This window comes from Vipera ursinii (assembly GCF_947247035.1).
Source record: "Vipera ursinii genome assembly, chromosome: 1".
Classification (NCBI taxonomy): Eukaryota; Metazoa; Chordata; class Lepidosauria; order Squamata; family Viperidae; genus Vipera; species Vipera ursinii.
The window spans coordinates 253,513,740-253,532,641 of NC_139512.1; the positions used below are offsets into that span (position 1 = coordinate 253,513,740).

Genomic DNA, 18,902 nt, shown 5'->3' on the forward strand with positions numbered 1-18,902 from the left:
AAATCTTTCTCTCCCTCCTCCCTTTTCTAAATACTTGCTTTGCTTCTTCTTCCTCTTGTTTCTTCTTCAAAACTTCATCTACTAGCCTTTGTATAATATTAGCATCAATTTCTTCTTTATGTGCATGGTACAGTCTATGCAGTACCAACTGTCCTGCAATATAATAGAAAACAATACAACAGAAAAGGGCTGTGTACCACATCTCAGAAAATATATAATTTTTAAAAAGAGCTATTGTTGATTCCAGTAATAATGCTTAATTGCATAATGCTCCCAATAATAACAATTAACTGTATTAGACAGCATTCTTTAGGCAATTGCTTTAAATATCTTGAGACAGGGGTTCCCAACCAGGGGCGTGAGATGATATTCCAGGGGGTGCGAAAACTTGGGTTTTCAAAATTATAGCACATATGCATAATTCGTTGCCATTATTTTGAACTTTTGTAAGGGGTGCAAGAATATATCAGAAGCGTTCTAGGGGTGCGGGGTATAGAAAAGGTTGGGAACCATTGTCTTAAGAAATCAAATGTCTTTCAATAGCTAAATAAATTTAGTTGAGTAGTTGAAGGAAATAAATAGTATATACTGTAACTATTTATACTGCATTTTAATGAATGTATGCATTAATCAAGGAATTAAACTTGTGGTAAAGTAGGATACAATAATGGTAAGATTAATGTGTCAATTCTCTGTGTGCAGTTCTTTTCTATGTTATTTCCAAGCTAAAATTGAAAAATCTCTAAAGCAGGGATTGAATCTCCAGCTATGGTTAGGCTTCAGGTTTCCTAACTTTTGATTGATGATACTGGATGAGGCTGATGGGAATTGGAATCCAGCAACAGCATTCACATTTTTAGAGTTCGAATTCTACAGCTGGGAGAAAGAACATGTTGAAAACTTACTACTTTAGTTATGATGATTATTCCTTAAGTGATATTCATTTTATATATTCATGTCTAAATATTCACTAACCATTTTGTTCAACATTCTTCAAACAAATTACAATATCAGGTAGGACTCCTTTTTCTACCAAAGCACTCCAGTGTTCTGTCAATGGAGGAAAATTATCCACTATCCATCCTCCTTTATGTGCAGCTCCTGGATATCTGCTTGCATTTGTCTTCTGTAGCTGAAATAAGAGTGCAATTAGCATATTAAATGGTTGAACATACAGAATGACAAGTGCATTGTTTAGAATAAAAACACATTTTTGAGTTCGGTTAACTGGCTTGCATGAATTTTTCCTCAGCAATAGAATTTTCATCAAATATTCCAACAAGCTAATTCATTAAAAAGTATATTGCATATCAGAGAGAGACAGATACAAAGTTATGACAATCTGCACTTGCTAGATCAAATCTTTTCCTTGAAAGACTTGTTTTCTGTTCAGTTGTTACATATATTTCAGATAACAGAATAATGGAATTGGAAGAGATCTTATAGGTTTGCTAGTCCAACCCCCTGTTCAGGCAGGAAATTCTATATCATTTCAGACAAATGGTTAAAAACTTTCAGACAAATGGTTAAAAAGTGTTGGATGAGAAGCTGCGAATGCTCCAACACTGCAAGTTTTTTTTAAAAAAAGATTGGACAACCATTTGTCTGAACTGGTATAGGATTTCCTGCCTGAGCAGGGGATTGGACTAGAACAGCAGTCCCTAACCTTTGTCGCTTTGTTCAATCTTGTCTGATTCTTGGAGACTGCCTGGGGAAGTCTCCACAGTTTCCTTGGCAAGGTTTTTCAAAAAATCGTTTGCCATTGCCTCTTTCCTGGGACCAAGAGAAATTAATTGGACTAAGGTTATCCAGGTGTCTTTATTCCTATGGCATGATTATACAACACAGTTTCCAGGTTTTAGCCTAATGCTTTAACTACTATACTAAACTAGTTCTCTTTAGCAGTCCTTGTTGTTGTTGTTAGCTGCGAAGTCATGTCCGACCCATCGCGACCCTATGGACAACGTTCCTCCAGGCCTTCCTATCCTCTACCATCTTCTGGAGTCCATTTAAGCTCACGCCTACTGCTTCAGTGACTCCCTCCAGCCACCTCATTCTCTGTCATCCCCTTCTTCTATTGCCCTCAATCTTTCCGAGCATAAGTGTAGTGTATGCAGCATAGCATACACGTGTGACAGCTACTGAAGGAGGCACGGAGCTGGACAGCTCCAGGCAGGAACAGTGTTCGGCGGGAAAGCAGGATTTAAAGGGACAGCGTTCGGCGGGAGAGCTGGATTTAAAGGGATTGGCTGACCCGCCGGCGGGAAGCAGGGGTTTAACTCTATTGGCCAGGTATTTACCTGGCCAGGTATAAAGGTGGACTGGTACCCTTTGTTCCCCCATTCTGGACCACGTTTTCCTCCTAATAAAGTCATGGCACGCTTGAAGTCTGAGTCTCTTTGATCCTTGAACCCGACACAACAATTGGCGACAAAGGTGGGATGCTGTTCCGAAGGGTGGTAGGACACCCTGTCTGGCAGGGAATCGTCACCTGAAGTGGAACAGGATTGATCAGATCGCTCAAGATGTCTCAGGATGGTCAGGCTCCCATGGCCCAGGTCGGTCAAGCTCCCTTGGCACCGGTCGTTTAGCTCCCATTTTCAATAGCGCCCAGCCCGAAGAATGGGAAGTGTTCGTGGGGTAGCTAGAGTTTTATTTCATAGTAAACCGCATCACTGAGGACAGGATAAAGGTGGCCGCCCTACTCAGCACATGTGGAAAGGACATTTATAAACTGGCAGTGGGTCTGTGTTCACCCACAGCCATTGGGGAGGTGAAGTACGACGACCTCATGGACAAACTGAATCAGTATTTTAACCCGCATATGTTGGAAATGGCATGGACGTTCGAGTTTGTAAAGAGGAACCAGCTGCCGGGTGAATCAGGGTCAGCATTCATGGCTGTAGTCTGACAGGCGGCTCGCCTTTGCAACTTTGACAATTTAGAAAGGAGGTTGCGGGACAGAATTGTCTTTGGCCTCAGGGACCAAAAACTGAGGCAGAAGCTGTTGGCCAGACCAGGTCTGACTCTCAAGCAAGTACAGGAGGAAGTACTGGCCCGGGAGTTAGCTGAGAAGCCAGAGCCGACTGAGACCATCCGAGGCAATCAGAGTATCACCATCCATCAGACGCACAGGGCCAGAGGGAGCAGCACGGATGATCTGGAGACGGAGGTGAATGTGCTACAGCTCAGAGCCCCCCACCCGATGGGACAGCGCGATAGCTGGAGGGGTCAATGGTCCACAGCTGCGGCCAACAGCCAGGACAGGAAATGCTCCAGTTGTAAGTGTGGCTCGACCAAGCAGAAATGTGCTGGCTATGAGGGGAACCATCATTGTTCCACCTGCAAGTTCAGAACGGCCAAATGCCGAGCGTGTGGCAAGACGGGACACATCGCGTCTGTTTGCTGGAGCAGGAACCGTGACACGCTGCACGAGGTGGATGCTGAAGCTCACCTGGCGTCAGGTACTGGGGCTCCGAAACGCATCGTGTCCATCAGACACACAGAGAGCAGAGGGGCAGTGTGTAATATGGGGGCTCGACAACTACTCACCCCCAAAATAAGCTAGTGGTGCATCTCCAAGGGGTTCCCTGTAAAATGGAGCTGGACTCCGGATCCGCTGTCTCAGTCATTTTGTATGAGAACTATAAGTTAATTTGCAGCCGGAGTGGCCAGCGGGTTCCCTTGAGACCATCTAGCATCACCCTCACCGATTTTCAGAATTCCCCAATACAAGTCCGGGGGGAGGCTACCTTTCCTGTGAGGTACAGGGAGTTCCAGGGGCCTTTGGACATCCTAATGGTCAAGGGGCAAAAGACTAACCTGCTGGGGCTGAGCTGGTTCAAAGCGCTGGGAATTCGCATTATCGGAATTCACCAGACACAGTCCCAAGTGCAAAGCATCAAATCCGTGTGTAAGGCTTTTGCAGACGTGTTGATGGAACACTGGGAAAATACACAGGTCCACCAATCACATTATACAGTCAGTAAAAACAAGACCAGGAGCTGACTGTGGCTCAGACCATGAGCCTCTTGTTGCAAAGTTTAGGCTTAAATTAAAGAAAGTAGGGAAAAGCACTAGGCCAGTCAGGTATGAATTAAATCATATCCCTGTTGAATATACAGTAGAGGTGACAAATAGATTTAAGGAATTAGATATGATAGACAGGGTGCCTGAAGAACTATGGACAGAGGCTCGCAACATTGTACAAGAGGTAGCAACCAAAACCATCCTAAAGAAAAAGAAATGCAAGAAAGCAAAATGGTTGTCTGAGGAAGCTTTGCAAATAGCTGAGGAAAGGAGGGAAGCGAAAGGCAAGGGAGAAAAAGAAAGATATGCCCAATTGAATGCAGAATTCCAGAGAATAGCTAGAAGAGATAAGAATGCCTTCTTAAATGAACAGTGCAAAGAAATAGAAGAAAACAATAGAATAGGGAGGACCAGAGATCTTTTCAAGAAAATTGGAGAGATGAAGGGAACGTTCAATGCAAAAATGGGCATGATAAAGGACCAAAATGGCAGGGACCTAACAGAAGCAGAAGAGATTAAGAAGAGATGGCAAAATTACACAGAAGAACTATACAAGAATGAGCTTAACATCCCTGATAATCACAATGAGGTGGTCACTGATCTCGAGCCAGACATCCTAGAATGTGAAGTGAAGTGGGCCTTAGAAAAGCTGAGCAACAACAAAGCTAGTGGAGGTGACAGTATTCCAGCTGAGCTATTCAAAATCTTAAAAGACGATGCAGTAAAAGTGCTACACTCAATTTGCCAGCAAATTTGGAAAACTCAACAGTGGCCACAGGATTGGAAAAGATGAGTTTACATTCCAATTCCAAAGAAAGGCAGTGCCAAAGAATGTTCAAACTATCGCACCATTGCACTCATGCTAGTAAAGTTATGCTTAAAATCCTACAAGCTAGACTTCAGCAGTATGTGGATCGAGAACTACCAGAAGTACAGGCAGGATTTTGAAGAGGCAGAGGAACTAGAGATCAAATTGTCAACATACGCTGGATCATGGAGAAAGCTAGAGAGTTCCAGAAAAACATCTACTTCTGCTTCATTGACTATTTGATTGTGTGGATCATAACAAACTGTGGCAGGTTCTTAAAGAGATGGGAGTACCAGACCATCTTATTTGTCTCTTGAGAAACATATATGTGGGCCAAGAAGCAACAGTGAGAACTGGACACGGAACCACTGAATGGTTCAAAATTGGAAAAGGAGTCCGGCAAGGCTGTATACTGTCGCCTTGCCTATTTAACTTATATGCAGAGCACATCATGAGAAAGGCAGGGCTAGATGAATCAAAAGTTGGAATTAAGATTTCTGGAAGAAATATCAACAACCTAAGATATGCAGGTCATACCACTCTAATGGCAGAAAGTGAAGAGGAACTGAAGAGTCTCTTGTTGCGAGTGAAGAAGGAGAGTGCAAAAGTTGGGTTGAAACTTAACATTAAGAAAACCAAGATCATGGCATCCGGCCCTCTCAATTCCTGGCAAATAGATGGGGAAGAAATGGAGGTAGTGACAGATTTTATTTTCCTGGGCTTCAAGATCACTGCAGATGGGGACTGTAGCCAAGAAATTAAAAGACGTTTGCTCCTCGGGAGGAAAGCCATGGCAAATCTACACAGCACACTAAAAAGCAGAGACATCACCCTGTCAACAAAAGTGCGTATAGTGAAGGCTACGGTCTTCCCAGTTGCAATGTATGGCAGTGAAAGTTGGACCATAAGAAAGGCTGAGCGCCAAAGAATTGAGGCCTTTGAACTGTGGTGCTGGAGAAGACTCCTGCGAGTTGCTTGGACTGCAAGGCGATTAAACCGGTCAGTCCTAGAGATCAACCCTGACTGCTCTTTAGAAGGCCAGATCCTGAAGTTGAAACTCAAATACTTTGGCCACCTAATGAGAAGGAAGGACTCACTGGAGAAGAGCCTAATGCTGGGAAAGATTGAGGGCAATAGAAGAAGGGGACGACAGAGAATGAGGTGGCTGGATGGAGTTACTGAAGCAGTAGGTGTGAGCTTAAATGAACTCCAGAAGATGGTAGAGGACAGGAAAGCCTGGAGGAACATTGTCCATAGGGTCGTGATGGGTCGGACACAACTTCGCAACTAGCAACAACAACAACCAATCACATTCAAATTGAACCCCAACATACAACCCATTAAAATAAAGCCACGGAGGGTACTGTTCGCATTAAAACACAAAATTGAGCGGGAACTCGACAAGCTCGTGGCGCAGGGGGTGTTGCATCTAGTCGAAGGAGCAGAGTGGGAAACCCTCATTGTCATGCCTCTCAAGGCAAACGGTGACGTCAGAATTTGCGCTGATTATAAATGCTCAATCAATAAAGCATTAAACCCACACGCATATCCTGTGCCCACGGTCAGTAGCATCCTTGCATCACTCCAGGGAGGAGCGATCTTTGCCAAGCTGGATCTTGCTCAGGCTTACTTACAGCTCCCGGTCAGCTCAGAGACCGCTGCTGCACAAACAATAGTCACCCACAAGGGGCCATTCCGGGTAGACCGGTTGCAGTTCGGAGTTAGCGTAGCTCCAGGCATCTTTCAAGAGGTGATAGAGCGTACACTAAAGGGAATACCGGGAGTCTGCCCATACTTTGACGATGTCCTTATAGCTGGGGACTCAGAGGAGGTTCTGGCAGAACGTCTGCGGGCAGTTTTGGAAAGATTCCGTGCTGCTGGCCTTAAGCTCAAGAGGGATAAGTGCAGCATTGGGATGCCAGAGACAGAATTTTTGGGGTTCAGAATTGATGCTCAGGGAGTTCACCCCGCAGTATCTAAGGTGAAAGCAATCAAAGAGGCACCCACGCCAAAAAATAAGGCAGAGCTGCAAGCTTTCCTGGGGTTACTTAACTTTTATCATTTTTTTACCCCACAAGGCATCTATTGCTGAACCTTTGCACAGGTTATTGGACAAACACTCCACATGGAACTGGACCAAAACACATGATTCCAGCTTCCTGGCACTAAAAAACCTCCTGGCAAGCAATGCCACCGTTACCCACTTTATAGAAACCAAACCAATTTGCATTGCTTGTGATGCATCCCCTTATGGAGTGGGGGCTGTATTGAGCCACCTGGAAGAGGATGGCAGAGAAGTCCCTATTGCTTATTACTCTAGGACATTGTCAGTGGCTGAGAAGAATTATGCACAAATAGACAAGGAAGCCTGGCAATAGTTGCTGGAGTAAAGAAATTCCATGACTATTTGTATGGTAGGGATTTCATTATTTTTACAGATCATAAACTGTTACTTGGTCTGTTCATCACAGACAAGCAAACCCCACAGATCATATCACCCAGAATGCTCTGGTGGTCCATTTTCCTTTCCGCTTACTCCTGTAAATTAGTACACAAGCCGGGCAAGGAAATGGGCCACGCTGACGGCCTAAGCAGACTGCCCTTAAACAATATGGAACCAGACCCAGCTCCTGCAGCTCAAATACTGAAGATTCAGGATCTGCCAGAGTGTCCTTTCAGTGCCACTGACATCGCAGCTGAAACGGCGACAGATAAAATATTAAGTAGGGTCCAAACGTGGGTGAGCACGGGGTGGCAAGACAAATATCCTGGGTCAGAATTCACAGCATATTTCACCAGGCGGCACGAGTTGTCGTCACACAGGGGCTGCCTATTGTGGGGTTGCCAGGTCATCATACCTCACACATTGAGAGACAAGGTGTTACACTCATTACACGAGGGTCACCCTAGGGTAGTGCGGATGAAGGCGTTGGGAAGAAGTTATCTGTGGTGGCCGGGCCTGGACAAGGATATTGAGAACCAGGTAGCAGGCTGCTACACTTGCCAAAGATTGCGGCCACCACATCCCCACGCCCCAGTCCACAAATGGGAAGAAACACACACCCTGGTCCAGGATTCACATTGACTATGCTGGGCCTTTGCACAATCAATCATTCTTGGTAGTGGTTGACAGTCACTCCAAATGGTTGGAGGTGGTACCTGTCAGTAGCATGACCACAACAGGGACAGTCCAGGTGCTCTTGGGGCTCTTTGCCACTCATGGCCTTCCTGATGTATTGGTCTCTGATAACGGTCCACAATTTACCTCCTCGGAATTCCAGGCCTTTCTGAAGACCCATGGGATTAGACACATCACCTCTGCTCCCTTTCACCCTTCGACTAATGGCTTGGCTGAACGCATAGTGCGCACCACAAGACGCATTGAAGCGCATCATCCAAGGGAACTGGAAACAATGCTTGGCCAAATTTTTACTACATCAACACACCACTCCCTGCACTGCTACTGGGAAGAGCCCAGCAGAGCTCCATTGGGGACTGCGCCTCACAACCGCCTTGGACAGAGTACACCCTGACAGAGTAGCAGAAGTCACATACCACCCAAAAGTCACCAGGGAATTTTCAAAAGGGGACTCTGTGTGGGCAAGGAACTACAGCTCTGGGAATGCATGGATGCAGGGGGAAGTGGTGGAACGAACGGGGCCACTGTCTTACATCGTAGGGGTGGAGGGGGGCCCCCAGTGGAGGAGACACATTGATCAACTCAGGCATCGAGCACCTGAAAAAGGACCTGACAGCAACATTCAGGGGGGCCTACCTGACCCTGAGTCCACTCAGAGGGTCCAGAGGGACACAATAATCAGGGAAGTACTTCCCAATCCTGGGTGGTTGGAACAATCCCAACCCCACCAACATCTGGACCTGAGTGACGGAACTACCTCAGCTGGTGGAAGCCCTGGGAGTCCACAGAACTACAGGACCCAGGTGGACCGGCAGTTCCCCTCACCGGGAACATCACCACCTGAATTGGGGAAAATCCCCAGCCCCAGGCCAGAGGCCTTCAAAAACAACACCGGGCCTCAGGGGAAAGAACCCCTGAGGCGTTCTGGCAGGACCCACAGGACTCCTACCTCTCAGAATATGTACTAACGTAAGGGGGCAGGGGAAGATTGTAGGAAATCAATGTGTATATAGAATGTTGAGGGGGGGGAAGAAGTTGGAAATGGAAATAGGGTATTGTTCTGGCTTATGGGGGAAGGGGTGTAGTGTATGCAGCATAGCATACACGTGTGACAGCTACTGAAGGAGGTGCAGAGCTGGACAGCTCCGGGTAGGAATAGCGTTCGGCGGGAAAGCAGGATTTAAAGGGACAGCGTTCGGTGGGAGAGCCGGATTTAAAGGGATTGTCTGACCCGCCAGCGGGAAGCAGGGGTTTAACTCTATTGGCCAGGTATAAAGGTGGACTGGTACCCTTTGTTCCCCCATTCTGGACCATGTTTTCCTCCTAATAAAGTCATGGCATGCTTGAAGTCTGAGTCTCTTTGATCCTCGAACCCGACACAACAATTAGGCTCTTCTCCACTGAGTCCTTCCTTCTCATTAGGTGGCCAAAGGATTTGAGTTTTAGCTTCAGTATCTGGCCTTCTAAAGAGCAGTCAGGGCTGATTGCCTCTAGGACTGACCAGTTTGATCGCCTTGCAGTCCAAGGGATTCGCAGGAGTCTTCTCCAGCACCACAGTTCAAAGGCCTCAATTCTTTGGCGCTCAGCCTTTCTTATGGTCCAACTTTCACTGCCATACATTGCAACTGGGAAGACCGTAGCCTTCACTATACGCACTTTTGTTGACAGGGTGATGTCTCTGCTTTTTAGTGTGCTGTGTAGATTTGCCATGGCTTTCCTCCCGAGGAGCAAACGTCTTTTAATTTCTTGGCTACAGTCTCCATCTGCAGTGATTTTGGAGCCCAGGAAAATAAAATCTGTCACTACCTCCATTTCTTCCCCATGTATTTGCCAGGAATTGAGAGGGCCGGATGCCATGATCTTGGTTTTTTTAATGTTAAGTTTCAACCCAAGTTTTGCACTCTCCTTCTTCACCCGCAACAAGAGGCTCTTTAGTTCTTCTTCAGTTTCTCCCATTAGAGTGGTATCATCTGCATATCTTAGGTGGTGGATATTTCTCCCAGCAATCTTAATTCCAACTTTTGATTCATCTAGCCCTGCCTTTCTCATGATGTGCTCTGCATAAAATAGGCAGGGTGACAGTATACAGCCTTGCCGGACTCCTTTCCCAATTTTGAACCAATCAGTGGTTCCGTGTCCAGTTCTCACTGTTGCTTCTTGACCCACATATAGGTTTCTCAAGAGACAAATAAGATGGTCTGGTACTCCCATCTCTTTAAGAACTTGCCACAGTTTGTTGTGATCCACACAATCAAAAGCTTTAGCATAGTCAATGAAGCAGAAGTAGATGTTTTTCTGGAACTCTCTAGCTTTCTCCATGATCCAGTGTATGTTGGCAATTGATCAAATTGATCTCTAGTTCCTCTGCCTCTTTGAAATCCTGCCTGTACTTCTGGTAGTTCTCAATCCACATACTGCTGGAGTCTAGCTTGTAGGATTTTAAGCATAACTTTACTAGCATGAGAAATGAGTGCAATGGTGTGATAGTTTGAACATTCTTCTGTATTAGCCAAAAAAACACACCAACCCAACAGCCCCTCCCTTGTAAGAAAAGAACATTACAAAATGTCTTTGGGAGATAAAATATATAATACATAAAATGAAAGGAGCATTCTAAAAACGACTAATGGGGAACAAATAAATAAAGAATTTTTAAAGGATATTCTCACACTCTGAGAAAGCATTAGCTCGGGGCATGTTAACAGCTCTATTTTTTTTAATGGCATATCCCAGATTGATAGTTTTTATGCCCTAGTGAAAATTATTCTCTGTATGCAAACACTAGTAATTAGGTTTAAACTAATCTGTAATCCTCCTTATGACGTTCCAAATTGTAATATTCTAATTGGTAATGTTTTACATAATTTCAAATACATTAAATAACATCTCAGTTATAGAAAAATCTTTCTGTTGTCCATGCCTTTCATTTGATACTGGCTCTTTTACCTCTTCAATAGTTTCTTCTAATACTTCCACATATGTTTCTGGCAACAGAGTTATTGGAGACAGCATTGCAGCTTCTATAGCGGTCTGGACCGCTTCTTGGATATCTGGATGGTCAAGAGGGATCTCCGACTCTGTTTGTGCTGTTGAGATGTCGGCTTATTATATAGGAAAAAAAAATCCATGCGTAAGTATCCCAAAATGTAGTGAACTCTATAAAAAATCCGGTTAATATTACTCTGTGGAATGGAAGCTTCCATTAGTGCAGGGGTAGGCAACCTCGGCTCTTTTATGACTCATGGACTTCAAGAATTCCTGAGTCAGCTGACTCAGGAATTCTGGGAGTTGAAGTCCATGAGTCATAAAAGAGCCGAGGTTGCCTACCGCTGCATTAGTGGAATAGAAGGTCCCTCCTTTCCAAGTCTGAACTGAAGGATTGTATGAACTTCTGAATAAATTTGGTGGGAGCAAGGAGAAGAGAACAAGGGAAAACACCATTGCTTGAGAAAAATTCTACTCGTACAATGTCGGACGCTATCCTATGTGTTCTTTTGGACTGGTTTTTTTTTAAATACAGCACTGGGTATTTTATGGGTTGAAAAAAACGTATCACACAATATAGATTTCACATTTAAGAAAGCATAGAAACCTAGCTTGTTAGTGAAAAAGAGCCTGGTCCAAAACAAGAACATTTCTGCCTTCTCTTATTACTCATGATACCAAAACTTGAAGAGAAATATTTAGGAAAGAAAGCATGGGGGAAAAAAATTCATGGTGGATTGCATACTAGTAGCAAATGGAGCTGGTATTACTTGCCATCCTATTTTTCCAGCCTGGGAGGATAATAAAAATTCTGATCCAGAAAGAAACAAAGAGTCTCCTTATGTTGAGGGAAGGAGAAAGTTTGACTCTTCCATTAATTACACAATGAAAAAGCAGAAAATGCTGGGCTAGTGGTATTTCCTGGGCAAGCACTACATCAAATCAGGCCCAAATCACATAATTAGGTAACTGATAGTGAAAGATGCCCATCTCCATTGCTCTCAACATCACATAAATATTTGGATTAAGTGAGCAAACACCCTGTAAACCATTAATAATTAATATTCTTTAATTACAGCAAATAGTACTTTTTTATTACAAATATTTATTATTAATGCTGCTTACTTTGGCCTTTGAAGGTAGGCCAAGTCAGAAAATAGACTCCACAAACCTGAACTCTATTTTGTTATAGGAGACCGAGGGAGAGGGAGAGAGAAAGCCAGGAGCTTGAAAGTCCAATTGAATTGTTCCCTCCTGCCCTCTTATATTCTAGTGAATTAGGGCAGAGTCAATCTGAGCTTATTTCTTACATTTTACATTGCTTTGTGGCTTAATGTATGCTTTTGTTCACATAGCCATCATTATCTCTGCCTAATTTCCACATGCTATCTGTAATACCTATTTGTTCTGTTGATTGGGATGAAGACATTTCTTCAGTCTCATCTTCTTCTTTTATTGTACTACTTTGCTTTATGATACTGTCCTCTAGATCATATGAAGAGAAATAAAATACACTGAGTTATGCAGACAATGTCTTTCTGTGTAATCACATGGCTGGTTCACATAGTATTCTAAATCAGAACATGGTTCCTTTGATTTTGCTTAGACTGTTGAGCACATCCTGCCATTGGAAAGAATTTATTTGGATTGATACCAACACAATACGGAATGCTTATGCCAAGAGTCTGCATGGTGTAAAAACAGGCTACAGCTCTATTCGATTATTCTGTTGTAATTAAAAACCACACTGATGGATCTTTAAAATTTGGTCCGCAGGAGCAAAGCTTAATAATTGTTATTGCAGGACATAGAAAGTAGAACTTCAAGTTTTCCCTTTCTGATTATGATATCACCATCTTTTTTAGCTTTTTTAGTTTAAGGAATGTTGACTTACAGTACACCACAATCCAATATGTAATTACCCAGAAGTCAGTATCATTGAGTTCAGTGGAATTTAATCCTAGAGAATTGGAATAGGATTGCAGACTTAAACTTATGTCTGGTTGCTTGAACCAGTTGGGCATAATCACGAATCATAAAATACACTATAGCACAGGGGTGTCAAACTCAATTTCATTGAGGGCCGCATCAGCATTGCGGTTGCCCTCAGGGGGCCAGGTGGGTGTGGCCAGGGTGGGCGTGGCCTACTGAGTGGGCGTGGCTAGAGTGTGTATGGCCTACTGGGTGGGCGTGGCCAGCTCTACATCGTTGGCATCAAGGGCGCCTATGGGGGCCTGGGCAGGAGTGGGACAGATCTGAGGGTCTCTGGCAGGAGGAGGGTCTCTGGGCCAGGGCCAAGGCAGTGGGGGCCGTTCCCTCACTGCTTCCAGGATGGCTTCGTGGGCCACATGAAACCGCTTCGCGGGCCAAATCTGGCCCCCGGGCCTTGTGTTTGACATGTCTGCTATAGCATATATAATTGTGTCCTCAAAATGGACTTGCATGAATATCAGATCTGCTTTCAAATTCCAGATAAAATAAAAATAATTTGTTATCTATTGTGTTCTATTTACTGTTACTTCATAATTTTTCATAATTATGACTATCCTCCTTTGATATAAGCTAAAATATTTTAAGACTAAGAAATAAAGCATACCACATATTTTCCCCTTCTTCCTTCATATACTAGAGCAGACATGTCAAACTCGCAACGTCACGTGACGTTGCATGACTTATCGGAACTTTTTCCCCACTGCCGACAATGGGGTGGGCGCAGTTTCCTCATGATGTGTTCGGCCCATGGGCTGGCAGTTTGACACCTCTGTAGTAGAAGAAAAGACTGAACAAGTGAAAAAACACTTTATCTGTAGTTTATTTAAATTTCAATTAAATGAGTCCAAACCAACAATAAATCATAGTTTCAGGACTTGGATGATCTTAATAAATAACTCCCTATCCTCTAGCATCACAGAGAATTGTGGCAGGAGTAAAAGTGGAAACAAAAGCTTCCATTCTTCACATTATTTTCAAAAAGGAAGGATGATTTTGAAAAGTCTGAACTTTGTTGCTGTTACTTCATATAGCTGTAAATTATGGTCTCCTATTATTTTTTAATTAGATCAATGAATTATTCAGTACAAGACTGTAAAATTTCAACTTCAAGATTGGGACCATATGGATTTACAAAATTCCATTTACAAAAACAAAATGCTTTTTCTGTATCAAAAAAAAAAGATTCTGTCCTGTTTGTTTGATCAGTTCATTTTGAATATGCAGGCAGATTGTTCTACAAATGAAAATGTTCACACACACCCATCCACCCCCCAATCCATCACGTTATAGCAATGGAGAAATAATGCCAAGTTTATATCCATATCAAAACAAAATGTATCACATTTTCTGACAATCTAAATAACTGGATTCCAAGGATGGGGTTTACTTTACTATGTAGCGAGGGCTCTGGTGGTATATCCTATTCTTCTATAGAATGTATAAAAACCCGAATCCTTAGATTACCTTTTGGGCTACTAACTGGTGACACACTAGGCAGCACTGAACTTTTTTCCTCTGTGGGAATGCCCTCTTCATTTTCCAGTTCCTTTTCACCAAACTCTTGGGCAAACAGTTCAGCTATTAAAAAATAACAGAATTAACACGTATTGAGAAAAGATTTCAGACAATTTCAAAAGGTCTTAATAAACACGATGGGCACTTAACAAATTACATTTGTTAATTGATATGGTATTGGTAACCTGCATCTGCATAAGAAACTTGCCTTCCACGCGTCCATTTCACCCAATTTAAATCTAGCCGCTCTATGAATCTGATGACTTGAACTGCAGCTTGTGAAATCTTATACCTTTTAATAACATTTGTCAGCTGGAAAATGTGCTGACAGACACTTTTAATTTTTTTGCTAGTTGAGATTGCAGTTGTTTTAGTTGCTGAACACAAACAATGGAAAGGAAATGTCCATGATTTGGAAATGATACAAACCCTATGTGGAAATGTTCCTAGTTTAATCAATTTATGAAGTTTATGAACCTGCCATCCTAGCCTTACAAGATCGCTGCTCAATCACTCCTCTAAAGGAAGATTAGTGAAGATTATTTTTGGTTCCAACAGAAGAGAATATATGTAGAGCAGGGGTCCCCAACTGTCGGGCTGTGGCCCACTACCGGACTTTGGCCAGTTCACAACCGGGCCGCAGAAGCAGTGGGTGAGCGTGCATGTGCATGCAGCTCCATTTGCATGTGCACTGGGTATGTGTGTGCAGCTCCATCTTTGCAAGTGGCAGGTATATATGCCGGCCATTTGCACAATGGAACTGTGTGTGCGCTCAGCCTCTGCTTGTGCGAAACCATCTTCTCTTCCCCTTCCCCCCCCCATCGGTTTGCAAAGCTGGAAAGGTTGGAGGTCATTGATGTAGAGAAGAATATATGTACAGTGGGATTGTTTGGGGAGTTTAGTTAGCATTCATCTGTCCCTGGGTTCAAACATGTTCCAGCAGAGTAAAAACTGTTGGCAGAAAAACTAAGCTAAAAATTATTTGGCAATAAAAAACATGTTGATGGATGGATAGATTTTTATACAGCCAAGCTCCAGAGAAACTCCTGGTGATCTGTATATAAAAACAGTAAACAAGATTAAAACATAAAACCATAATAACCAGCTCGAATATATATTTTTCTCAAAAATATATAAATATTTTGTATTGAAACAACATACTGTATTAATACTGAGAAGACAGAGGAACAGATGGTCTCTGTGGCTGGTAATAATATTATATTGAAGGACTTAGCTAGTTTTATATTAGTATTTTATGGATATATTTCTTTCTTCAAATAACAATAAGTACAGTATTTTGCATATTTGTTTTGATAATTTTAGAAAATGTTATAGTTTGGATTGTGCTTCATATCTCCTCATTGTTTTACTTTACCAAGAAAGTATTTAAATGCTAAAAAAACAATATCCCAATGGAAAAGAGAAAAAATGACCCCCTTCTTCTCATAGAGTTTTAAATAGCAATTCACTGCTTGCAGTCAACCACTGCAATGCTCATTCAGCAAGTCCTTGCAGAAGCATTCTACATAATGTCTGAATCAAAACCAGTATATCTAAACAATTAAGCCTCTTAGCTTTGACATGGAACCATCTCACCTTGTTCCTTCAGTTGCTGCTCTATTTCCATTTTCTCTTTCACTCTGGCAATGCCTACCAGGATTGCTTCAGCTCGGGTCTGCTCAATGAGTTCTAGTCTTGCTTGTTCATAATGGATTTTCAGAAGAACTTCCATGTCAAGAACCTACAGAAAACCATTGAACATGGTGTCCTAGGGGTAGAGGGGCAGATACCTTCCAGTTTGTCCAGTTTCTTTCCCCAAAAACAAAGTAGGAGCATCAACAGCCCTAGCCCTAATACTGTCACACACACACACGCTTATGTTTCATTTACCAAATTTTATAGTGAAAATGAGCATTTCATTTTTTTAAAAATAACCTTGTTATATTTGAATATAAAAACATTATAGAATGTCATTTTTCCTCTATGCCTAATTTTCTGTGCACACATGTCCAGAGTCCCCTTGTAGGGGTGATGGGTGGCATAAAAAATAAATAAATAAATAGTACGAAAGCAGATTCTCATGTAAACTTCCTTGATCGCTAGAGAAAAGTTGATACAGAAACCTAATGAATAGATAAATAAATGAAAGGTTTTCTAAAAAAATTTCCAACGAAGGGCTAACTATTGCTTTTGTCTGGTGCCACCTTTTAAGCAAGAAACTTTGAACTGCCATTTATAGGGCTCAACAGAATCAGGTGACAAAGAAATCCAAGCAAAATTTACCTGGCCTTTAATAATTGGTCTCCCAGAATAAGTGATTTGGAATACAACTCCCGGTTTCAGTGATATGCATATTCTTTGTTGTTCTGTACCAAGCTCTTGGTTGTCAAAGTCACTGAGCTTAAGAGTCTTCTATTTAAATAAGATATTCTATAAGCAGGCACTTTGAGATTTTGATACTAAAATGAATTTATACTCACCTTTCCCTGATAATGGTTTGCAAGCAATGCACACAGAGTTGTTTTCCCAGATAATGGAGGGCCCATTATCAGTACTTTACAAGGTGGAAGTGGCATAGGAGGCAGCAGGTACGAACGGGGATTCAGCATGAATTGTTTCAATGCTTCTTCCGTAGAAAGCAGGTACATCTTACCTAAGAAGCTACAAAGAAAGCAAAAATACAGAACTGCAGCCTTAGAAAAATGTATTTTGTATAAAGGGGTAACAAAGTTCTATTTACCTAACAGCATTGTCTGCAGTTCCCATGATAATGTCACCATCTTTTAAAGCCACAGGACACGCTCGGCCCCATTTGCTGCGATGCCATCGATGTCTAGGGCCTACAAGTTTATAGGATGCAAGCACCCGAAAAAGTTCACCCTGAGTGCCAAAATAAGGAAAACAACTGAAGCCCTTGAAAAACATATTGTACTGAAAAGTGACAGGTTATTTTACCATCACATATTTTTCAAACATTATGTCACTAATTTTAACCACACTGCTGAAGGTTAAAATAATTATTTGATATATGAGTGCCACTGAGGGATGATACGAAAGGTTTAAACATAAACTTTTTATCAGAAGCTATCGTTACATTTTTAAGATTTTTCTTAGAAATGAAATGTAGGAATATTTTATTTATACAGCCAGTTTTGGTCTAAGTGGTTAAGGTTGTTGTGATTCCGTGTCAGCCTGTGATCCTGGCAGCTGAGTCCTGGGAATCAGAGGAGGAGGAGGAGGGGCCTGGGGAGTCATCAGAGTTGGAGGAAGGCTCTGATGAGTTACAAGACTTACAAAGTGAGGAAGAACCTGGCCTCTACACTCATGATCAAGCTGAAAGCCAGCTGTGCTGGGAGGCTGAGTCAGACTCAGAGGAAGCACAGCTGGAAGACCTCAGAGACACACGTAAACGTAGACAGGTCATATGAGTAAATCAGAGGGAAGCAATGGGGCGACTCCAGGGGAGAAGGAGAAAGCAATGAGAAGCCGCGCCTTGGGGGCTGTGTAACAAAAAGGGAGTGTGTGGGCAGAGCTGGTTGCTGGAGGCAACCATTTGCAAAGAACTTCTGTGTCAAGAGATGATGGTCTGTTTATTTTACCAGTGAGTTATTTCCTGTTTTGGCTCGTGCTACGTTTTGTTTGTGGACAAGGTCTATAACTCAAATAAAAAATGGTTTATTTTTCCAGTCTACTGTTACAAGAGGGGTTGCCTTGTGAAGTAACAAGGACGTATGTAGGTTGGGACACAACAGAGGCACTGGGCTAGAAATCAGGAGACCATGAGTTCTAGTCCTGCCTTAGAAATAAAAGCCAGCTGGGTAACTGGGCCAGTCCCTCTCTCTCAGCCCGACCTAGCTCATAGGATTACTCTTGTGGGAAAAATATGAGGAGAGAGTATTAGATATGTTCACTGCCTTATTTTAAAAAATAATAAAAGCAGGATAAAATAATATAAAAACAAATAGCACACAATAAACAATAACAATGGAGGAATGAGAAATCACAATAAACTGCTTGTCATCTGTATCTAGGACATTCTTTGAAGCTGTGTCACTTGCTTTAAACTGCTACGAATAAGAAAAATCTATTAACAGCATTTAACAGCAACTCTATTTTTAATATGAGAGTGCGCTATTTCTACTGGCAACCAATAAGCGTATATACAAATATCACACTTACATTTTCCAGGCCATCTAACATTTCTTCATCTGCACTCTGAAGCTTGGTTATAAGAGCTCCATAGCGTTGGCCCATGGATTCAAGGCGGGTTATTACTGACTGAACAAAACCACATAACAGTTTGTGCATGAATTGCCAACAAATATCTTTAATTTTGGATATTTGGTTTTGAAATAAAAAGCCAGTTTGAAAGAGTACTTCAGTGCTGTTTTTTTTACAAACAACTTGATCAATGAAAGATAGCAGGTGGGAATT

The 18,902-nt window shown here is 42.5% G+C and overlaps 1 protein-coding gene across 1 annotated transcript in view; it reads right to left on the reverse strand.

The window, feature by feature from the left end:
- The window catches only part of AK9 (adenylate kinase 9), a gene marked incomplete at its 5' end in the record, with an annotated part of 70,338 nt that overhangs the window by 32,429 nt on the left and 19,007 nt on the right, over positions 1-18,902 (reverse strand). Inside the window, 7 exons of the mRNA XM_083350175.1 lie at positions 39-153; positions 976-1,132; positions 10,923-11,077; positions 16,065-16,209; positions 16,949-17,129; positions 17,209-17,348; positions 18,648-18,746. Of these exons, the coding sequence (XP_083206301.1) occupies positions 39-153; positions 976-1,132; positions 10,923-11,077; positions 16,065-16,209; positions 16,949-17,129; positions 17,209-17,348; positions 18,648-18,746 (992 nt within the window). The remainder of the gene's footprint in view (positions 1-38; positions 154-975; positions 1,133-10,922; positions 11,078-16,064; positions 16,210-16,948; positions 17,130-17,208; positions 17,349-18,647; positions 18,747-18,902) is intronic.